Below are 21,547 nucleotides of genomic sequence, written 5' to 3' on the forward strand. Positions count from 1 at the left end.
CCTTTAAACATGCACTATCTGCCTTTAAACATGCACTATCTGCCTTTAAACATGCACTATCTACCTTTAAACATAGAATATATTAGAATAGAAAGCTTTATTGTCATTGTATTAAATACAACGAGATTCACGGTTGCCACTCCTCTTCAGTGCTTTAAAACAAATACTTGACAAGACTAAACGAAGCAGATAAAACATATAAAAGGTAAAACACACAGTTTTAAAGCAAATAAAACAGGTAAAGTAGATGTAATAAATAAATATAAACAGAAGTGTTACACTAGAAGTATAAAATATAAAAATAGATGTAATGTAAACAGAGGTAATTGCACTTGTAAAATAGGTAGAGTAGATATAATAAATAAAATGTAAACAAAGTTGCACTTGAGGTGTATATATATTGCATCAAGGATATATTGCACAGATACATGTATTTCACATTCAGTGTATTAATATTGCACAGATTTATTGTTTGTTCTGTGTCCGTATGGCCCAGGGAACTATGCTATGATATGATTATTGCTTGTCAAACTTTTTTATAAAATCATAATAATGAAAAGTACAAGTTCAGATTGTTTCATAACGCCCATGTACAGTAAAAAAAGAGCAAGTGGCTCCTGCAGCATCAGACTAAAGTGTCTGCAGCAGCTCAGCCCTGCAGAGCTCCAAGAGCTCCAAGTGCATCGTCCCCGAGCAGGTGATCATCCCCCAAAGATTCAGATGTGCAAATGGGAGTAAAGCTGGCTGGCAGGAGAGTTAGGTGTCCTCTTTCCAACTCAAAGCAAACAACAACAAAAACAAATCATCATCATAAATGTATTTCTCTCTTTTATCAGTTTGTTTTTTTTCTCTCTGAGGTCATGAAATCTGCTGATGGCAGCCACATAACAGACTTTATTTATAACCTGTTGAATGTGAACCTGATGGTTTGTAACACATCTTAAATGCAGTGAAGTTGCTCTGAACTCCACCTTAATGTGGATTAATCAGACAAGGTTGACATTTCTTCTTAGTCTGACAGCTGGAAGCAGCTGCAGCAACGCAGCAACAGGTTCTTGCATTTAACCTCATGAAGGCTATAAACTTATGTTTTTATTCTATATGTATCACATGCATATGTAATACTTTCTTGACTCAGCACTGCACATCATCTTTACATTTAATGAAATATTCATTCCCAGGATCCCATGTTTTTTATGGCTGTAATATTACATCCATGCTTCGTTTACTGCAGCGTGGCATATTTAGTGTCTTTAGAAATCTTGTCATGTGAACTGCAAATTAAAATAAAGCCCTTGTGGTTTAAGTAATGCATGTTTGTGCAACTTGGATTTGTAATAGCAGACCCACTGCTGATTAGGGGTGTAAGAAAATATCGACAAATAATGAATATTGCGATATTATGTTGTGTGATAATGTATTGACTCTCAAAAACACTGTATTAATTTTGTATTAATAGTTTATATGCAGAGATTAACTCTGCAGAGGCACCATCTCAAAGTAGTACTATGATGTTGGATGTTACAGCGACTGTGATAAATACAAATGCAGATCCCACTGTTCTGATTGCATGAAAAAAACAACTTTTTCTACTCAGATTTTATGCATATGAGGGTGTGTTCTTTATACTATGACAGTTTTCCTAAATTTAGATTAAATAATCTGGTTATACTTCATTTTACAGGTCTGAAAATGTCATGGTAATTAGGTGCTAATTAGTTACCTATTTGAAATTTCTTCGGAATTACTGCCAAATTACCCAAATATTTACCTCAAAATGTATAAAAAGAAATGACTTTATTTGGCAGTCTTGACTCTGGACTTTTATTATTATTATTTTATATCTATTATAAACATTATTTAATAATTATATTCTGCTATTTCCCAATAAGCAGTGATAAATAGCTGGTAATTTATTTAAAACATTACCAGGAAAAGAATACAGGGTTAATTGATATGCTTTATTTCTCTGCTGGTAAATAGATAATAATTAGCATAATAACTTATTTGAAATTTATTATTAAAAAACTCCCTGAATCATGACATCATCTACCAGGTTACATTTGTGTCGACAATAAGTCACACAAAGGTGAGATTTGATCAGAAGTGTCTTCTATTAGTTTTCAACCTCCGATGAAGAGCAGCCGCTCCTCAAGCCTAAGGGCCCTATTTTAACCATTATATGCTATTTTAGCATATCATTGTTAAATAATGTTTATAATAAAGTCCTTTTCAATCATGTTTTGAGGTAAATATTGGGGTAATTTGGCAGTAATTCCAAAGAAATTTCAAATAGGTTACTTGTCACCTAATTACAATGAAATTTGCGGACCTCGCAATATATCGCCTTGCTTACGGTATCACAATATATCGCAGCTTATTGAATCGTAACCTTCTGTATCGTGATACGTATCGTATTGCCAGATTCTTGCCAATACACAGCTCTACTGCTGAAGAGCTTCATGAAATATGTTGGGCAAACCTGTTGGTGTCTGCGCTCCTGGAAGTTGCCTCGGCATTGTTGCTTCAACAGTTAGGTCTTGTTGCTAGGAAACATTTGAATTACCATTTGCACATGCGTTTCATTGAGAAAAAAAATGCTTTGGCCACAATCAATCCTAGGGGTTATACCAATCAAAGAATCAATCTGTTTTTATAGTAAAAAAAACAACTTTTACCCCATGAAAGTAATCAGAGAGCAAACAGAATGATTTTCTGTTTCTGATCCCAGTTTTTGAGCTGGCCTCTGGGAATGTGTGCATGTGTGTGCACAGGCATCATGCCCATCCATTAAAATGTAGGTGGGGGGAGGGATACACTGGAGAGCATTGACTTTTTCACAGTTTGAGCAAGTATTAAGGAGACAGTAAGTGGATGCACAATTAACCACACGAGAGGTCAAAAAATAGTCATCAGAAAATATCCATCCCTGTCGATTCCCCTCCTGTACTCATACAGATGTGTCTGTCTCTTTAACGTTACAGTCAGACAATTCAATCCAGATGTATGAAATGGAGAAAAAGGCTTCAGGAGAGCCAGGAGAAGTGTGGTTTTAATCAAGTCATACATAAAGCAAAGAAGTCTTGATTTCTGTAATTGAGTTGTTATTAATGATGAAAGCAGGACATCTCTCTCTCTCTCTCTCTCTCTCTCTCTCTCTCTCTCTCTCTCTCTCTCTCTCTCTCTCTTTGAGGGCAAAATTCCATCCGACCGCTAATATCGCCACTGATGTATATAAGCCCTTAAAACCTGTCTCTTCTGATGTTTCCGAGCTCGGCAATTATGATGGTCTTATTTTATCTGCACTCCACGCTGACTGTCTCACTCTCTCTCTCTCCCTCTCTCTCTGTCTCTCTCTCTCCCCATCTGTCTCACTCTCACACTACAGCTGTGATGTTTAATTAGGGTTATTTTCAATCTGCCCTCAGCTGAAACCGCGTGTACTGCAGTGTAACTGTTTAACTACATAGCCATGCACACAGGAGGCATGGAGCAACGCTGGCGCTGGCATGTTATTTGGGTTATGAGGCTGCATGTGTGTGTGTGTGTTTTAGATGATCGAGTGTGAATCAAGGAGAAGTCCCGGGTTTTATTCCTCGTGCGAGGGTTTGGTAGGGTAAAGTGAGAGAGGGCCTTCTATCTTTCCCATCGGGCGCTCTTGTTCTTCACTGTGTTTCTGTGCGGTAGAGTGAGTCTGCCAGCAACCTGCAGTATTACACCCCCACAGTGAGCCACAATGCAACCACACAAATAACACGCATCTACTGCCCCCCCCTTCTCTCTCTCTGTTGTACTCTCAGATAGACGCAAACCCTTCAAATAATTTGGAGAGCGTTCGCACTGGTCTGAATGGTTTCCACAGCGACAGTAGGCGTGCATTGCTGATGTGAACACGTGTGTAAAAGGCCCGTAGATTTAGCTGTGCGTAATTGTATCCCTCCCCCCCCCCATCGTCAAGCATTGGGTTGTGTTGAAGATTCCCAGAGAGAAGCACAGTTCATCAGAGGCCATGAACCAGGGGAGATGACTGTGCAGGCTCCTGGTACAGGCTCTCACGCATTGACTACTGTAACTCCCTACAGGCAGGCCTCCCTGCATGCACGTTCAAACCTCTGCAGATGAACGCAGCAGCGCGACTGGTCTTCAACCAACCCCAAAACAGCACACGTCACGCTGTTCATATCCCTCCACTGGCTCCCAGTTGCCTCTCGCATCAAATTCAAACCCCTGTTGCTCGCTTACAAAAACAGCAACAAAAACGGCTCCCGCTTTACCTGAACTCCCTCATCCTGGTTTACACCAAGGCCTGTAGAAAGGAGGCTGGGTCACGCGTCATCAACGCGTCATATCTTTGGGGGTATAACACATGCGCAGTTAAATCTGGTCTGCACTCGCCGAAATTGAGCCAATCGCAACGCACGACCGCAGCTTCAGTAACACTGCATGTATTATACCCAAAGACCCGTGACCGCCCGTGACCAGGCCACCGTTCCATAGGGCTTGGTCTACACTCTCTCCTGCCTGCCTGAACTCCCTCATCCAGGTCTACACTACCTCCCGCCTGCAACGCTCGGCCAATGAAAGGCGCCTGGTACTTAGGGATGTGACGGTGAGGAAATTTTCCCACCGGTTAATAAACTTGTGACGACACCGGTGTTACCGATTTACACCGGACATTTTACAAGAAAAGATGATGCAGCGCGCTTACTTTGATCTTTAATGGCAGGTGGCGTTGTGTCTGGCCTGTCCGTTACAGCTTTTGCTACGGGGCTGCCAGGGGTCTACCTGGCGCTCCGTCCTCCTTGCAGCGATTACCTCATTAACGTTACGGTTCCCTTATTGGGTTTAAATCTGAAATATTGCCAAATAGGCGCGTTTGCTTCGATACCAAATCCTCTGCCATTGTCTTATCTGTGTGGGAAATTGCAATAAAAATATTTTGTGCCTAATATCTATGAATAATCGTGATCTCAATATTGATCAAAATAATCTTAAATCAATGCTGTTTTAAACTGACCAACAAAAAGTTCAGCTCTAAAATCATAAAGCTAAATGCATCAAAGGGGCTTCTTCAAATTAAGCTTTTTTTTGTGCTTCTGCTCCCCGCAGGTTTAGGAAAAAGTTTTATCAGCAGAATTTATGAGTTCCTCTGGTAAGGGAAGGGGTCTGATTGTTGTTTCCCCTTGATTTCCTGCATTGGGTATTAAATATAAAAAAACAGCATGGCTTGGAGTGCACAGAAAACATTAAATAGTAAATCACCCTTACTTGACATGTTAGGTGTGGCTGTGGTTTGGTAGGTAGAGCAGGTCAAATATCAGGGTTGGCGGTTAGTGGTTGCCCGCATGTCAAAGTGTGTCGCAACTGCTCCTGCCGCTAACACAACCGCTGTGTCACGTGAAAATACTGTATGAGAAAGATACATGAATTATGAACTGGTAATGAAAGTTCAGTCTGAGAGACAGACTCGGTATGGAGGCCCTGAGGTGCAAACATTTACAAGAATGATTTAACAAATAACTTATTTCGGAAAAAAAAATGTTTTTTTTTTAACTAGAAGAGTAAAGTACCTGCTGTTTTTATAACTGTGATGCGTGTTCACCTTGCACAGGTGTTCGTGCTGCATTTAAAAACATTTTGCACTCCTTTTTGTGGTTTTGAAAAAAGAACAGATGCACTTGTTTGTTTGTGTGACAGTGTCTATAGCAGCCTTGTTAAAAAAAAAATTAAATAAAAACATCAAACGTCACGCCATTTTAGAAGCTTCAATGTTTCTGTCCAAAACTAAGTGACGCCAGATAGTTGTGTATACCGCAGCAAAAAGTTGTATTCACTGACAAACTTATGATTTGTTTATGAAGGCATTACATTGTGTAAAATAATCAGAACCAGCCTTACTTATTTATTGAGGAATCATACAATATGTTGTGTTGTGGCTTTTGCACCTCAGGGCCACCGTACATTAGGGCTATGTATTGGCAAGAATCTGGCGATACAATACGTATCATGATAAAGGGGTAACAATTAAATATACAGATATATTGCGATACTGTAAGCGAGGCGACATATTGCGATTCTTTTCAAATCTAATTTTAGAAAAAATGTCATAGTATGAAGACGCATACTATGACATTGGGGACTAATGGGGACTAACATCATCACACATGAATACAATTGGGCTCGTTGGATCCACATGAGTCTCGGCTTTACAGAGATACCCAATTTTTGTAATTCCAAGACTGTTTATGGACCCTAGTATGCAGAAATATTCAAATACACCATTTTAGAATAGGAGAAAAAAACACGTTTGTACTGCATGCAAGAAACCGCATGTTGTCTGCCCCAAAATGCATGTGATCATCATAAAGTGGGCATGTCTGTAAAGGGGAGACTCGTGGGTACCCATAGAACCCATTTTTATTCACATATCTTGAGGTCAGAGGTCAAGGGACCCCTTTGAAAATGGCAGTGACAGTTTTTCCTTGCCAAAATTTAGCGTAACTTTGAAGCGTTATTTAGCCTCATTCGTGACATGCAATCATGGATTCTTTAGATTTTCTAGTTTCATATGATGCCAGTATCTTCACTCTAGCTTTAAAACTGAGCCCGCTACAACCTCCGAAAGACAGAATAGCAGTCGGGTCCGCCGGATTTTTAAGAGGTTGAAATTTAGCAAATTCCCCCACCGTGGGACTAATAAAGGAATACCTTATCTTATCTTATCTTAAATATTGATACAGCATTTTTGGAGAATCGATACAGTATCGCAAAACATAATATCGCGATACTCAAGTGTATTGATATTTTCTTACACCCCTACCGTACATACACACTTCAGTGTCGGCATAAATATGAATTAGGAAATGAGGAATATGTTTCAGGTGTTCCTCCAAGACATGGATGCTTATTATGTTTGAGTTTGCAGAATATGAGGTTCAGTATCGTCATCAAGGATGCTTCAAAAGAAATGGACCAATTAGCTGTTAAGAGGATTGAACCTGTGACCTTCCCTCCATCCATGCGTGATGCACACGGCTGTAGTGAAGTGAAACCGGAACTCTCATTAGAAACTTAAAGCTCGGTAGAGATATCGGAGGTTAATTCAGTGTGTGATCTGGCTGCTTCGGCTTTAAGAAAGTGTGTTTTTCTTGAGTTATACTGTCGGCACATAGGGGCTTCTTCTCAACAGTCTCATTCCTCGGTACACTTGATGCAAGAAAAGTCGGGGTGACACTTTAGAGTTGAAGTGTCAGTGCTGACTTCCTGATGCATGTGTGTGTGTGTGTAATTATTTCTCATTAGAGAGCTCGTCTAGCTCTAAACGGCCCTCTCAGAGCCTCACGCTAATCGTCTGCATCAAGGAACCAATTCTTCTCATATTACTGGAGTCTGATCTGCTTTCCTCCGCAGGCTGCTTTTCATTTTCCTCTTAAGTCTTCTGCCAAGGGTCTGAGCCATTATGGTCCTCATTAGTGTCAGATAAGAATTTACAGCTGGCATCTGCCTTTAAATCTGTCTCTTGTGTTTGAAATAGTGCACTAATCAAAGTATGGACTGCTGTGAGGGTGATTTTATTTTCAAGAAAACACTCCTGGTACAACAACAATGTTCTTGTGTCTAACTCAGAGCATCTATTTCCTGTTCTATGAAAACTATTGTCTCCAAATTGTCAGATGAACTGAGAAAGAAGTAGTACAACATTTTGGGAAATATGGTTGTTTGCTTTCTTTCAGAGAGTTAGATGAGAAGTTTGACTCTCATGTTTGTGCGTCTGGATCTACAGCAAGGAGACGATTAGCTCAGCTTAGCATTAAAACAGAAAGCAGGGTGAAAGGCTGGAGCAGTGAGTCTTGTCGTCACCATGGGGTGGCCAACCAGATGCACAGAAGTTGCAAACTATTGAGCTTAGGTATTGTTAGGATTTCTTTTTTTATTCTTTAAAAGAGAACTTTAATTATCAAGGAAGCAAATAAGTGTATTCCCATAATATTAACTTTCCTTTAATGCTGCTCTAATACATAATTTCATATTAACAATAACCATCATATGATTAAGAGTGATGTGAAAGAGCTTGCTAGTAGTGAATAAGCCACAGAGAATTATCATCAGACTGCAGTTTGTAACGGTTCGTATGATATCTTACCTTTTTCGTTCGTTTTTCCTACGAATGTCCAGCAACACGTGTCAATTTCCGCTCGTTACATGCATACAGTCTTTTCAAAACAAACTTCCATCTTCACAAAAAAACAACGTCCTTAGGTTTAGGCAAGAAAACCTCTTAGTCAGGTTTAGGAAAAGATCGACTTGGTTAGGATTAGGAAACAAAAATACTTAGTTAGGTTTAGGAAAAGATTGTGGTTTTGTTTAAAATAACTCCGGGAGTGGCGTTACTTAAGTACGTAAGTTACGTAACAAACAAAATCAACGTTGACATCTGGTTTCACCTGGGACATGAGCAGCGGCCTCCTGGACGAAAGTCCGGTATTTTTAGACCCACCCATGTGCCCCGATCTACTCCCACTCTTTATATTCCCTGGTTCATGATTACGTGAATTACACACAAACTGATTTCGCGGGATATACACAAATTACTTGCTTTTCGTAGGTATAGCTACGAACTGTGTATGAGACCAGCCTGCCTAGGGAGCCTTTTATTGTCTTTTAGCTCATTGTTTGGTTTTGCTTTTACAGCTCACACAACTTGACTGTTTTGGTTCACTCCTCCTCTGCTCTCTTTAGTGTCATTTTCAGCAGCTCTTTTCAGCAAAAAGCTTTAAAAATCCACTCTGCACTTCCTGCTCAGCTCCACATTTGCTGATTGTCTGTCTGCAAAATAGCAACACAATACGAATGTGTTGCAGCGTGCTGATCAGCCTGTCGGGTAAAACTGAATTTGTCAGGGCTAAAATTGTTTATAAAACGTGTCAGTCACCGTGCACGCTGCCTCAGGTTAGGCAGAGGAGAGGTGAGAATAATACATAGAAGAAACATCCCAGCAGGTATATTTCATCACATCTCCTCCTGAAGCGGAGCCGGGCTGCTCAACAGGGACGCCCTGGGTGATAAAAGCTCTCGGGGCATCCAGATCTTCAGTGGTTTTATTGTTGTTGCTGCTGGAGCTGCTCCCATCTATTATACATGCTCCTCCTGACACCAGCTACAGGTGCTGATGTGGAGCGGTAACACACACACACACACACACACACACACACACACACGCGCACACACACACACACACACACACACACACACACACACACACACACACAGGAGAGTATAAAATAAACTTTAGCGTCAGGTAATAGGATTGTCAAGTAGTTCCATGTGTGTTTGTTGTCTGTGCAGAGTTTATGAGTGGTGCATTTTACAGGATCAGTTTAGGCAATTCTCAAGGATACAGTAAAACTGATTTATACGGTGTGCTTAGACGCCTCTGCTGTTGCACGGTGGGAGTCGTAGAGCAAACTCTCCAATCCAGCATCTATTGCATTACGGCAGGCGGCGGCAGGATGTTTCCTCAGGCGATGGAGTGACAACTGTGAAGCAACAAATGTGTACGACAGGAGAAAAAGCTTTAGTTATAGCTAGATATGTGTGTATTAATAGTTGTCGTTGATTTATGTAGAGTAGGAGGACAGCAGTGACAGTAAACGGTGGAGGAGGAGGAGGGGAGCAATCTGTTTAATCTCCAGATAAACAGACAGGTAATCCCTGATCAGAGTGTCCTGAGGCGGGCACAACAGTTATTAGTATACTTATATATGTGTATGTGAGATAGTTTTATGTGAGAGACAGAGAGAGAGACGGCCCCATACTTTGTTGTCAGAACTTCTTTGGAGGAAGTGAACAGCATGGAGGGCTATGAAGAACCAGCATGATGCGGGATGTTGATTCAGTGATTGTCACATTAGCTGCTACATCATTAGTTGAATTCAGCGGTTACATAAAGCGCTGCTGCCGCCGCCGCTGTCGGATTAATGTTTTTGTATCTCTTCACAATGACAAGTCAACAGGAAATTAAAAACCTGTTCTTGCTGTTTGGATTTCTGGGATTACAGAACGGGTCTGATAGGAATAGAAATGTGCAAAGAGGGCAATTTAAACTCAAGTGAGAAACTGTCAAAACCGTCACGTTTACTTTTACATCTCATGTATTTTTTCCGTCATATTAGGTGATCTATTTGTTCCGGCTGTCCTACAACAAAAGCAAAGGGAACAAAGGGAAAGAAAGCATTTTAAAGGAATAGTTTGCCATTTTGGGAAATATCCTTATTCACATGGTGCCTTCAAATGGGGTCGTGTTTACCGTGTTTACCGTGTTTACCGTGTTTACCGTGTTTACGAGTTGGGCCCATATGAACGCCCCCTCATGTCGTATTCACGACCTCGGAAGTGGAAAGTTTCTGAAATTACAGAGTTCACAACTTGTGACGTGTTTTTTCATGTTGACAAAAATGGCGGAAGTTGTGGAAGTTATTTTTTCGGTCCATAATGAGTTAATATATTATAATTTTAGCTGTATATTGTTTGTCTTCGTAATTGTATAATATGTCTGAGGAAAATGTTGATATTCCGAACGGCCTCATCTTTCTCCTCTGTCATTATGTCTTTGCATTTATTGCTTAGTGTTACCCACTTGCTAACTTACTAAATTGTTAGCCTCTGTGGCTACTAGACGCCGACAGTAACGTTGATATTGCCGTTGCTTAGCAGCGGTGTTCTCACGACTCAACCATTTGAACGGCAAGCATATTATGTACATGACTTCCAATGTTGTAAACACAAGCTCACCAGTTTCATTTGAATGCACCAACAGTCTTGCCAAAGTTCTGAGTGCCGAGTTCTTGCTATAGTTCGTACCTAATATATTTTTTCAAACTGTTGTTTTTGTCATGAGAACTTTAACACAGAGCACGAATATTATGTGGCGAAAAAGCGACGTCATTTTTTTGCCGAAACAATTTTCTGAGCTTTCGCACCGTGAATAAAGGCATTAATAACCAATCACGTTTTGCAGAACGGGATGAGTTGCACATATATCACAACTTATATCACGTTTGTTGAATCGGTACAATAACCGAAACACAGAAATGTCGACGTGTTGCATGCCGCAGTGACTTCCTGGAGTCTTATTGTCATTGTGAGACAGGCAACCGTGCGGACATGAAAGTGGTATCGATCTTCTCCTCTAACGCTCTTCTTTTAAAGAAGTGAAGGCCGACCGAAATGTCTTCACTTTTACAGGAAGTCACCGTGTATGTGGGACTATTTCTTGGCTGTGAGCGGTGACTTCCTTGTGTCTTGTCATCGTTGTGAGGTTGCCTGGCAACCAGAGGAGACTCCAGAAAAGTCTCATGAAACAAAAAATGGTCATTTTTACACTTTGGCTTTTGCACGGATTAAACAGACAAGATATGACATAGTCATTAGTTAGCTTTAGAGGTGTTGGTAGACAGATTTTATTACCTTTGGAGAGAGCCATGTTAGCTGTTTCACCCTCTTTCCAGTCTTTATGCTAAGCTAATTGACACCTAACCTTAAATTGACATTTAACAGACAAATGTGTGTATTGATCTCATCTAAATCTCGGCATGTGAAAAAGCATATCACATTTACTAGGTCATTATTTACTATGGCAAATGTGATGTATGACACCTGGCCACTTATTAAATAAGATGCATGGGTAACAGCCTACTGTACAGTAAAAAACGGTCACATTTATATTAATGAATGCACAAGGTTGTCATGACAATAGCCGTTTGTTTCTTTGTTCTTGTCCTCGGAGCGTTTTATGAAGCTATGTTCGGCACAAAAAAGACATTATTGCCCCTGTGGGAGCACGACAGGAGCTGACAAACGAGAGGAATATAAAGACGAGACGGGTGGGTGGAAAAAAGTGAACCCTTCTTTCCGGCAGTATTTATCTCTCTAAAGCTTCTTCTCACAAATGACTTTTATTGTTTCAGTAAGTGATGTAACCCTTATCATGGCCATGTGCATGTCATCAATTTCACTCTGTCGAAGCCTAAAAGATTCTGCTTAGTTGAAAAACACCCACCGTGTTAGAATAATATCATATATTTTATTTTGTGCCTCTTGGCTTTTTCAGTATTCATACTCTCTGTTTGGTCTTTTCAAACCGAAATAATATTTTTTTGCGAATATGAAGCCGATAATGTCTTGCTGATGTGTTTGAGGCATCATTCCCTCATGAGAATGCCAACAACAGGTGGTTTGAGATTAGTTTTAATAATCGCTTGTGATCTCTACATGCGGTTCTTTTGTAGTTCTGTTTTCTTCTATTCTTTTGAAAACACAACATGGTGTGTGTGTACTGTATATACTCCCACACAACATCCAGTTCCCTCTATAGTTTCACATACACACACATGAATGTGGTCTCCTCTCTGTTGTATTCCTCTCTAATGGTAATTATCGCCCTGCGGGGCTCAGGATCACTGAGCAGTCCCTGCTTCACCACAGCAGTGCAAAGGTGGATTATACATCAGCAGCATCCAGCGGAGACCATTGTGTTAAAACCGCTTGTTAATGATTTTTTTGTTATCAGCACATATGGATCTAAAGAATAGGATGAAACAAAAACTTCTGAAACTTGTCAGATGACAAAGGACATATTATCAGCCAACCTGTGATTGGTTTCCTCTTCAGCACCGGATTAACCCCTTTCCATTCCAAGATTTCCAAGATTTGGTGCTAAATTTAACCATTTTTTACCACTCGAGAATTGATAAAAATGATCAATAATCCCTCCAAAATACCACATTGAGACACCGAGACCTTGAGGAACACCATAGAAAAAGCCATGCTGTGATTTGATATCAAAAACTTTTGACATTTAGAGATTTCTGCAAGAATTGCATCTTTCGGCGATTGGATGGCGAGCACTTCTGTTGTGTAAAACTGCTCAGAAACCCCCTTATTGTCAATCTAGCTAGAAAAGCCATCCATCCTCTGAATGCTCTAGGTCACTAGTTTGTGGCTGCAAAGTTTCATGAGGCTGTGATTATCCTAGAGGTCACCACAGGTCATTTTATACAGTGAGGTCACGTTTCAAAAAATGGTCTCACTACAATGAAATGGCTACTATGGGGACTAACATCATCACACGTGAATACAATTGGGCTAGCGTTATTTAGCAATCTTTCCAACACGCTAGCATGACATGGTTGGTACCAATGGATTCATTAGGTTTTCCAGTTTCATATGATACCAGTATTTTCACTCTACCCTTAAAACTGAGCCCGCAACAACTTGTGAAAGACAGAATAGTGTCCAGGCCTGCCGGCTGGCCGTCAGAGTTTTAAGGGGTTACATTTTATAAACTGTGGCATTTCACTTGCTCATAGCTGCTGTGGAGTAACTTTCTTGTTCCTTCATGGAAACAGTTTGTGTTTGTACTGTTGCATACTTGCTTGCTGTATCTTTTTGCTCAAGGACGGCAGTGTCTTTTCTAAATACTCACTTTTATTCAATTTAAGTTCAAACTAGGTTTCAAAGTTCAAAGTTAGGCCAACCTTAGAGGTTTGACATTGATGGAGGTGAGACAAGGCGTGACGATCTATTTTTCTGACCTACGCGTCTAACACAGTTTTTTTATTAGGTTATTTGTATGAAACATTTCTCAGAATTTGTGAACGCCCTTACGTTCATGCTTATATTTATATAACCATGCCAGTGGTTTTGCATGTTTTAGCCCATTTACTGTTCCGCAAAATATGTACAGGTCACGCACCTTAACCATTTGCAAACTGTCGTGTTTTAGAAGTAGGGCTGTACCGCATACCATTTGCGTTTTTGGCATTTTTGGGCTTCAAAACAGGCTTCGGTGAGAAATATTCAAAGGTATTCGAAGCTTTGTGGAGCAGCAGGCTGACATGTTCTCCTGTCTCCATCTCCTCCGTTTCAGTGCCGCTGCAGCACTACTGTACACACTCGCACCTCTAAACACAACATCAGCGATATCTTTCGGAGAATAACTAGGGATAATTAATCTTGAATATGAATCGTGAATAATGTTTTGGGATTATTCCTAATTCATGGGCTATTTTGGGATTCATACTTTACATTACATTACACTTAAAACAAAACAATAAATCGAAGCATTCGACTGCTGAATTGGAGGTAGATTACTATGGCAACGGTCGAAGCATTCGGGCCAGCCCTATTTAGAAATGTGACTATTTTTTCTACTGTTCTATTCAGCTATTGATTTCTAATCGTTCCAGTATGATATGAAAATAGCAAACATTTGAAACTTGCTTAAGTTGCACAGTCCATTACATTGAACATTAAAGGTTCTCTATATGATATTCAGAGCATTAATATAGCAGCAAACAACTATTTTGCTAAGTAAAGATATAGAGGAGTAATGTCTACCTGAGCAGAGAATGAAGTCTCTCTTCCTCTGTGTGTGTTGTAATCAGAGAAACGGTTCCTCTTTTGCACTCAACAGAGACGGATTTATTCCCTGCCGCAGCTCACAAACTACCCGGAGTTGGAGGTGTGTCGGAAAATAATAACAACTGGCTAGTCAGTTGCTTAGCGTTTTCGCTCTCGTTCATTGCACGTAGCTTGGCTAACTAGCCAGCTGGCATCTTTCACGTCTCGTGTTGTTGTTTTTTTCCGTGCTGTTACAGCGTTCTTCTTCTTCCTTCATTTCATGGCAGATGAGAACACTTGTAAGCGTATACTGCCCCCATTAGATCCGGAAGAATCGCATCTCCAGTACCTCCGCTCCGTCACCAAATGACCATTACAGGCATCGTTCGCTACCGAAGAAAACTAGTTACGTCACATTTTTAGAATTTTGGTACCAAGTTGGTATCGGTTCTCGTGACATCCCTAGTCCCTTCATGGTATAATCCACTCACACAGGTGTTGTCACATAAGACCTCTATTCCCAGGAGTCCTGAGAATAGAGGTCTTTAAAGAGACGGCTCACTGGATTTCATGTTGTGTGGAAATAAATAGAAACAAATGGCTACCTGGACACAGCATGAACAATGTGGCTAAAGATCCGTAAGTGTATAACATGCACTCAAAAGTACAGATGATTTGTAGTTAAGAACATACTGGTCTTTTAAAAACCCGCGGGGGGGAACTAATGTAAATCCTGCAAAAGGAACCATCATGGCAGATAAACTGTACTTCCTATAGTTGCGTTCAGCTGTAGCCTATACTTAAACTATATACTGTATACTATACGTGCTCCATGTGGCACTTTCTGTATTATCATTTAGCCTTTCAGAACTCTCTGTGTACACACTTTTAGTCCCAGTGGGGATCAAACCTTTAACACTGTCAGCACTCGTCCCTTTTTCTACTCATTGAAGTGAACAACATCAAAGCAGTAAAATGCCAGTCGCTGTGAAAGGCTGAGAGAGTGAGAGAAAAACACGAGGTCCATCTGTGGTTCTGTACAACACAATTTGGCCTCCCATCAGTGCCGATACCAAAGCAGACAGCAGTGTTGCATCATTAGTTGCTATTCCAGTCCCCCTAATCATCAGCGGATCCCAACACGATGTCATCTCTGCTTTTAAATATTTATAACACGCGAGTATTTCTGGATCCCCCGGCCATCGTTTGCTTAATGAATCTATTACAACCAAGTCCGGTTTCATCTTTGACTCTTTAATCTTTAATAGAGAAATTTCATCACAGCGCCACCGTGAACCTGAGGGTGTGTGCGGTATGATTCCCCAACGTTCAGTCTCACTGCTCACCTCTGTTCTCAGCAGCGAGCAGTTTTAAATGACTGACCCGAAATTGCGTCTGAATAATGTTCCTTCATTGTACCCTTGTCTCGCTCAGTGGTGGTAAAACACACTCCTTTGTGTCACGCTGTCAGTCTCATTTTCTATAATAGCTGTTCCTCAGATTAGGTGAAAAAAGGTGAGTGGAAAATTGGTCGTTGGTGACATAAAGAGTAGAAAAGCGTCTCTGTCTCTTTGTCTCCATGTTTCTTTTGCTTTTCCTCTGTCTTTATTTGTTTAAATGAAATCTCTTACAGTACAGTGAAGGCCCCGAGGGATGGAGGCTACGTTTGAGCTGATTTGAAGGGAGAGAGAGAGAGAGAAAGGTCCTGAATGGTGCTGTAGTTGAGTTGGGAAGCTGCGTGTTTTAACAGCTCAGAGGGAGTCGGACCTCTTACTGCTTTCACTGTGTTCCTCTTTGACTAATGAGGACACGGTACAGCGTTACAGTGTGTTTCACTGCTCTGCATTGTTAATGTTTTCAATGCCATGAGGTCCAGCATGATGCAAAAATCTACTATAAAGGATGTGATACCATTAAACTTTAATGATTGCCTGGGGGCAATTGGGTCACTGCTGCAGCGCGTAGTAGGAGTATATGGCACATATAAAGCATGCATAAAGCAGACTTTACTTATTTAAACATACAAACTGACAACTTTAAAGTGGAAGTGAAACGTTCAACCAAGTTATGGATTTCCACTCTAATGAACAATTATATAACAAACATGACAAATGTCAGCATTTAAAAGAAAAAAGCAGCTTTGTTTCACCTTTCGTTGCAGTACTCTAACCCGTAACGTCACAAGCATGGTTTGCCCGGCTAAGTAACACAGATACAACGGTAGAAACCGTGAAAGACGAAGACCGAGGAGACACAGGACAGAAGAAAACAAAACAGAGGACACTATTGTATTGTTCCTGGATGTAAAGATGAGTTTTACAATGTTAAAACCAAGGACAAAACAGCCCATTTCAGAAACTGCCGCTGAAACGGAGATCAGTAACGTAGCTATAGCTAGAAGAAGGTACCGGCAAGTTACGTAGAAAAATGCTATAACGTGGGCTTCAAAATAAAGTAATGCTTTCGGCGTTTATTTTCTTAGCGACCCTTTCTTTGAACGGTCTGAATGAGACAGCAGAGGAAGAGAGACAGGTGATCAGAGAGGTGAGAGCTGCAGCTGGACAGTGCCTGTCGGAGGGCTCTTTCAGTGGCACTAGCCAGGGCTGCAGTAACGTTACTGATCTCCGTTTCAGCTGAAGTTTATGTCACTTTCCCTTAGCGTTTAGTATTGCAGCGGATGGGTTTACATTGTAGTTAATGGAACGGCTGGTGTGTTTCATGCCGGCGCTGAGGGGCACCTCGTGTGGCCGTGACAAAGCGTCGGTATTTGACACCTTGGGAATGAGAACAGGCTGTTATTGCAGCAGAGTGCTGTTGCTACAACGACCATTTCTTCCACCATTGAACATAAAATAGGAGAATCCACTACAGTCGCTCTCATTGTCATCACTGTATATGTGATAATAACAACAGGGACATCTGTGTGTGATCAAAGCAACTACTTTATGTGAATCAATACCAACATGGTGTGAAAATGTTTATGACTTTAATAAGGCTATAAAAGGCAGATGTAATGTGCACTCAATAACCATCAACTCCATCTCTATACTGTGTGATCTTAAATGTGCAGAGGCTCAGAATATCCACCTGGAGCTCTAAATTAGCTAGATTGTTTGATGTTCTACTTAATGCTGCTTCCTTCTCGCGTCTAAAATTGCAGGATGGATCAATAAAAGCATTAAATGAATAGAGGCAGCAAATGGAAGTGCAAAACACAGCGGAAGCGTCGGATATTGCGTTGCCATGGAAATGTTATCTTGTTAGGCTGTGACACAATTTAGAAATATGTACTGGGTTAAGAAATATTATGTAAGCGCTCTCTCGCTCTCTCTCTTTCTCTCTCTCTCTCTCTCTCTCTCTCTCTCTCTCTGTCTCTCTCTCTTTCTCCCTGTCAAAGACGGTTAGAGCGCAGATTATTGTTGATGTAATAAAATCCAGCCAGCCAGTGAATCGGAATGACAGATAGATAAAAAAGCAGGGAGAGGAGGATGGAGATGGAGATGGAGATGGAGGAGGGTCTCTGAGTAACCTTGGTGACTCTGTTCTCACTGCAGGGGCCGAAGCCCGTCCGTCCTCCTGCAGGGTAAAACGTCTCTCCTCTGGACTCAGTGTGGTTCAGCGGATCCTCACTGAGAGAGACACAAAGAGAGTATGAAGAGATGTGGGGATGGATGATGGAGGAGGAGGAGGAGGAGGAGGAGGAGGAGTGGGTTCCCACAACAAGAGAAGTGAGGATGCTGGCTGAGCGGGGCAGAGGAGGCGGAGTGGGATGATAGGTGGAGTGCAAAGAGAGAGAGAGAGAGAGGAGGAGGAGGAGGAGGAGAGAGGTGGTTGGATGATGAGAAGAGAAGAGAGAAAGTCCATGCAGTCTTCTCTGTGTTCCCTGACTAAGAATAGCAGCTCTTCTGGTAACCCAGTGCCCCGGGACATGACCATTTGAATAAAAGCCTCTATCACTTCACATAATGCCTGCTATCCGTGTGTGTGTGTGTGTGTGTGCTCTACTGTAGGTGTGTATGACAAGCTGTTTTAATAGCTAAGGAATTAACTTCAGAGATATCCATAACTGCATTTTGACTAGTCAGAATTCTTATTCCAGATATCTGTAACGTCATTTCTGACTGGTCACAACAACAGTTAGAGATCTCTGTAGTTCAGGTTTGAGAGAGAGCTGGAAGGTGAACAGAAAACACTCACATGCACAATGCCTGTAAAGTTTGACAGCACAATCTAATACAGGAAGTGATTCCACTTTTTGGAGGCGTGTTTTGTGCACGAGTGTGGCTGTATTCAAAACTGCATACTATACTAGTAGTACCTACTGATTTGGCCAAAATGTAGCATGTAGTAGTATGCGGGCAAAAGCAAAATCAGTATGCCAGAAGTACCAGGATGTCGTACTGATTTGGAAAAAAATCTCCAGTATGCATTGGCCCAGTCTACCTCACCTACTGTATCCCACAATGCAAAGCGCTGGACCGCTACAGGCTACGGTTACAACATCAGTCAAAAACGGCTTGTTTTTTACATTTTTCGTAGCTACTGTATTTCATCACTAAATTCAATCCTGAATATTTTTGAGGCGAGAAATCAACTGTGTAGATTTTGAATATGGACAGTTTTACGATATTAGATGGTGAATCGAACATTTGCATTTTACAACTTTTAGGACCTCATGATTTAAATAAGGGCTATTAGAGTGTTCGTACTGGGGAGTCGATTCACCAAAAAACAAATGATCCGCTGAGTTACAGACATCTCTTTCCCGATGTAAGTCTATGGGGAAAAGTCTTTTTGGGGCCCAATGGCATCACATGACGGACACGGAAGTTGTAGTACCGCCTTTTGGCCGCTATGAAAATTGGCATCAACGACCGGCGCTCTTCCTGGGGGCTTGGTTGCATTGCAGTGCCATAGTATGTTTGATAAGCTTCCGCGTCCCACTTGCCGTAGCTGCTAACTTAATTACAGATATCTGCAACGTCATTTCACCAAGTCAAAACTCTATGTCAAGATATCTGTAATTACATTTTGACTATCCGTAACTCCAGTTTGAGATATCTACAACGTCATTCTTACTAGTCAAAATGTTATTATGTAGATATCTTCAATTGAGGGGAATTAAAGACATCTTGAACTGAAATTCGGACTAATCAGAATTAAATTGTAGATATCTGAAACTGGATTTATGACTAGTCAGAATTCAGTTGCGGATATCTGTAATTGCATTGTGGATATCTGTAATGAGAAACCCAATACACATGAATGGCAAAAGTAGTTTGAATCGTACTAGTCAAAATGTAATTACGGATATCTAAAATTAGAGTTTTGCCTGGTCAAAATAGAATTAGGGATATCTTGCATTAAATGACGTTGCAGATATCTCTAATGAATATCCCGTCCAGCTATTAAATGCCATAAGTGTGTGTGTGTTGCATGTGTCTGTATGTAAGTGTGGGGAAGTATTTTGAAGGCAGATACTCAGGGGAATTCATCAGCATAATAAGCGAGACAGACAGGAAACGAGAGAGAAAGAGAGACAGGGAGCGGGATAATTGATCTTGATGATAATAGGCTGGTGGAGAAGAGAGGCACGGACCATAACGCCGTCCTGTCTGTGTCCTCTGCCTGCTTCATGTGGTACTTTATATGGGACGAATCTGGGCAAGAAAAGAGCGTGAAAAGCAAATGTAGTTTAACGCCATGTTTCCATATGTGAGCGCCATATGTCTGATTAGCTGTGACTCACATCTCAAAGAAGCCACCGAAACATCTTGAGCTGTAAAGTGAGACTGTTGGCACCACTGAGCTGTTTTGTTGTAGATGTGTTAGGCTTCAGGGTCACATATTTAAACAGCTTTTCTCTCTTTATATCTCTCTCTTTCTCTCTCTCTCTCTCTGCAGCACTACTTCCTCATCGTGTTTGGTCATGACGGACAGAAGCCTCTGGAGCTGCGGACGGAGGAGGAGAGCGAGTGCGATGAATGGGTGGAGGCCATCCAGCAGGCAAGGTACACACATAGTACTGCATAAAGGGTGTTTGTGTGCTCTGTTTTGTACAGCAGGAAATATGACATCAGACAGCATGACCACAGTTTGATGTGATGTGACAGAACATTAAGATTAGAGAGCAATAACACTGGTGGTTTTTCATTTATATATATTATAGCCCATTAAATATAATTTACTGATTGTGTTCCAAAGAAAACTTCACTTTCTGCCCTTTGTTTCTCCTTCCATTAGTTTCACTTTATTTCAGTGCGGTATGAAACTTGCAAGGTTTGGAAAATTTGATACGCAGTAATCCATCTCTTTTTTTTTGTCAAACTGACATTATTGTGGCATGAAGTTACTGCAGCAACTTTTGAAAGCTCCTCCTTGTTGGTGTGTTTCAAAGAGGTTCAGACATCTAAGGTCTAGATCCCAACAAACCAAATGTGGGACCAAGAGTATGTTTGAGTGGGACAATGTGGGACACGTTACCAAGGCTGAGAGGTAGTCCACAATTTTGATATAAAGTCTATCTAACTTAAATAACAAACATTTCTATTCTGCCCCTTATCTTTGAAACATCTTTGCCAGAATGCATCCAGAGATCGGCACATCTCTGTCGCTTCATGTCATACCCCCCCTCTCCTTCCACCGGCTTCTAAATACTTATAAGTAATTTCACAGTCTTTGTTGTAGCTGCTCTTCCTTTTCTTTTTGGTAGTTTCCATCATATTCCGCCTAAACCTGCAGAGCTTTGTGACTTTGCGGTGACTCGCAATTTTCCCCGTTGGGCGTAGCGTAGCAAAGACGGTGAAATGTTAACCTGCACTTGACCCACGTGTGAGCAGTTTGACAGCAAACACAGCCTCGTGATGACAGCCTTCATAGAATAAAAAACAGATTTGAAAAATAAAGCGTCTGTCCTGCAGCGGTTTGACTTTTGAGAACTAGAGTCAATGAAAATGTGGGACATCGTCTCAATATGTGGGACAAGAGATAAAAATGCTGTGCAGTCCCTCGTAAAGTGGGACACCTGGTCACCCTAATCTGAGGTTTGAGGTTTGCAGTTTGGACACGGTCGTCCTGAAAAAGATAATGTGCATTTGAGAGTTTCAAAAGAAGCGTGTATTGCTTGTATTGGTCACTGCAGATTCTG

General features: G+C 41.1%; 1 protein-coding gene across 5 annotated transcripts in view; it reads left to right on the plus strand.

Moving 5' to 3' along the window:
- Positions 1-21,547, plus strand: part of rasgrf2b (Ras protein-specific guanine nucleotide-releasing factor 2b) — a 59,953-nt gene that overhangs the window by 2,561 nt on the left and 35,845 nt on the right. For all 5 annotated transcript variants that reach the window (XM_037778822.1, XM_037778820.1, XM_037778821.1 and 2 more), the window contains exon 2: positions 20,305-20,411. In XM_037778822.1, coding sequence (XP_037634750.1) covers positions 20,305-20,411 — 107 coding nt within the window. The remainder of the gene's footprint in view (positions 1-20,304; positions 20,412-21,547) is intronic.

Source organism: Sebastes umbrosus, chromosome 8 (genome assembly GCF_015220745.1).
Source record: "Sebastes umbrosus isolate fSebUmb1 chromosome 8, fSebUmb1.pri, whole genome shotgun sequence".
NCBI classification, from domain to species: Eukaryota; Metazoa; Chordata; class Actinopteri; order Perciformes; family Sebastidae; genus Sebastes; species Sebastes umbrosus.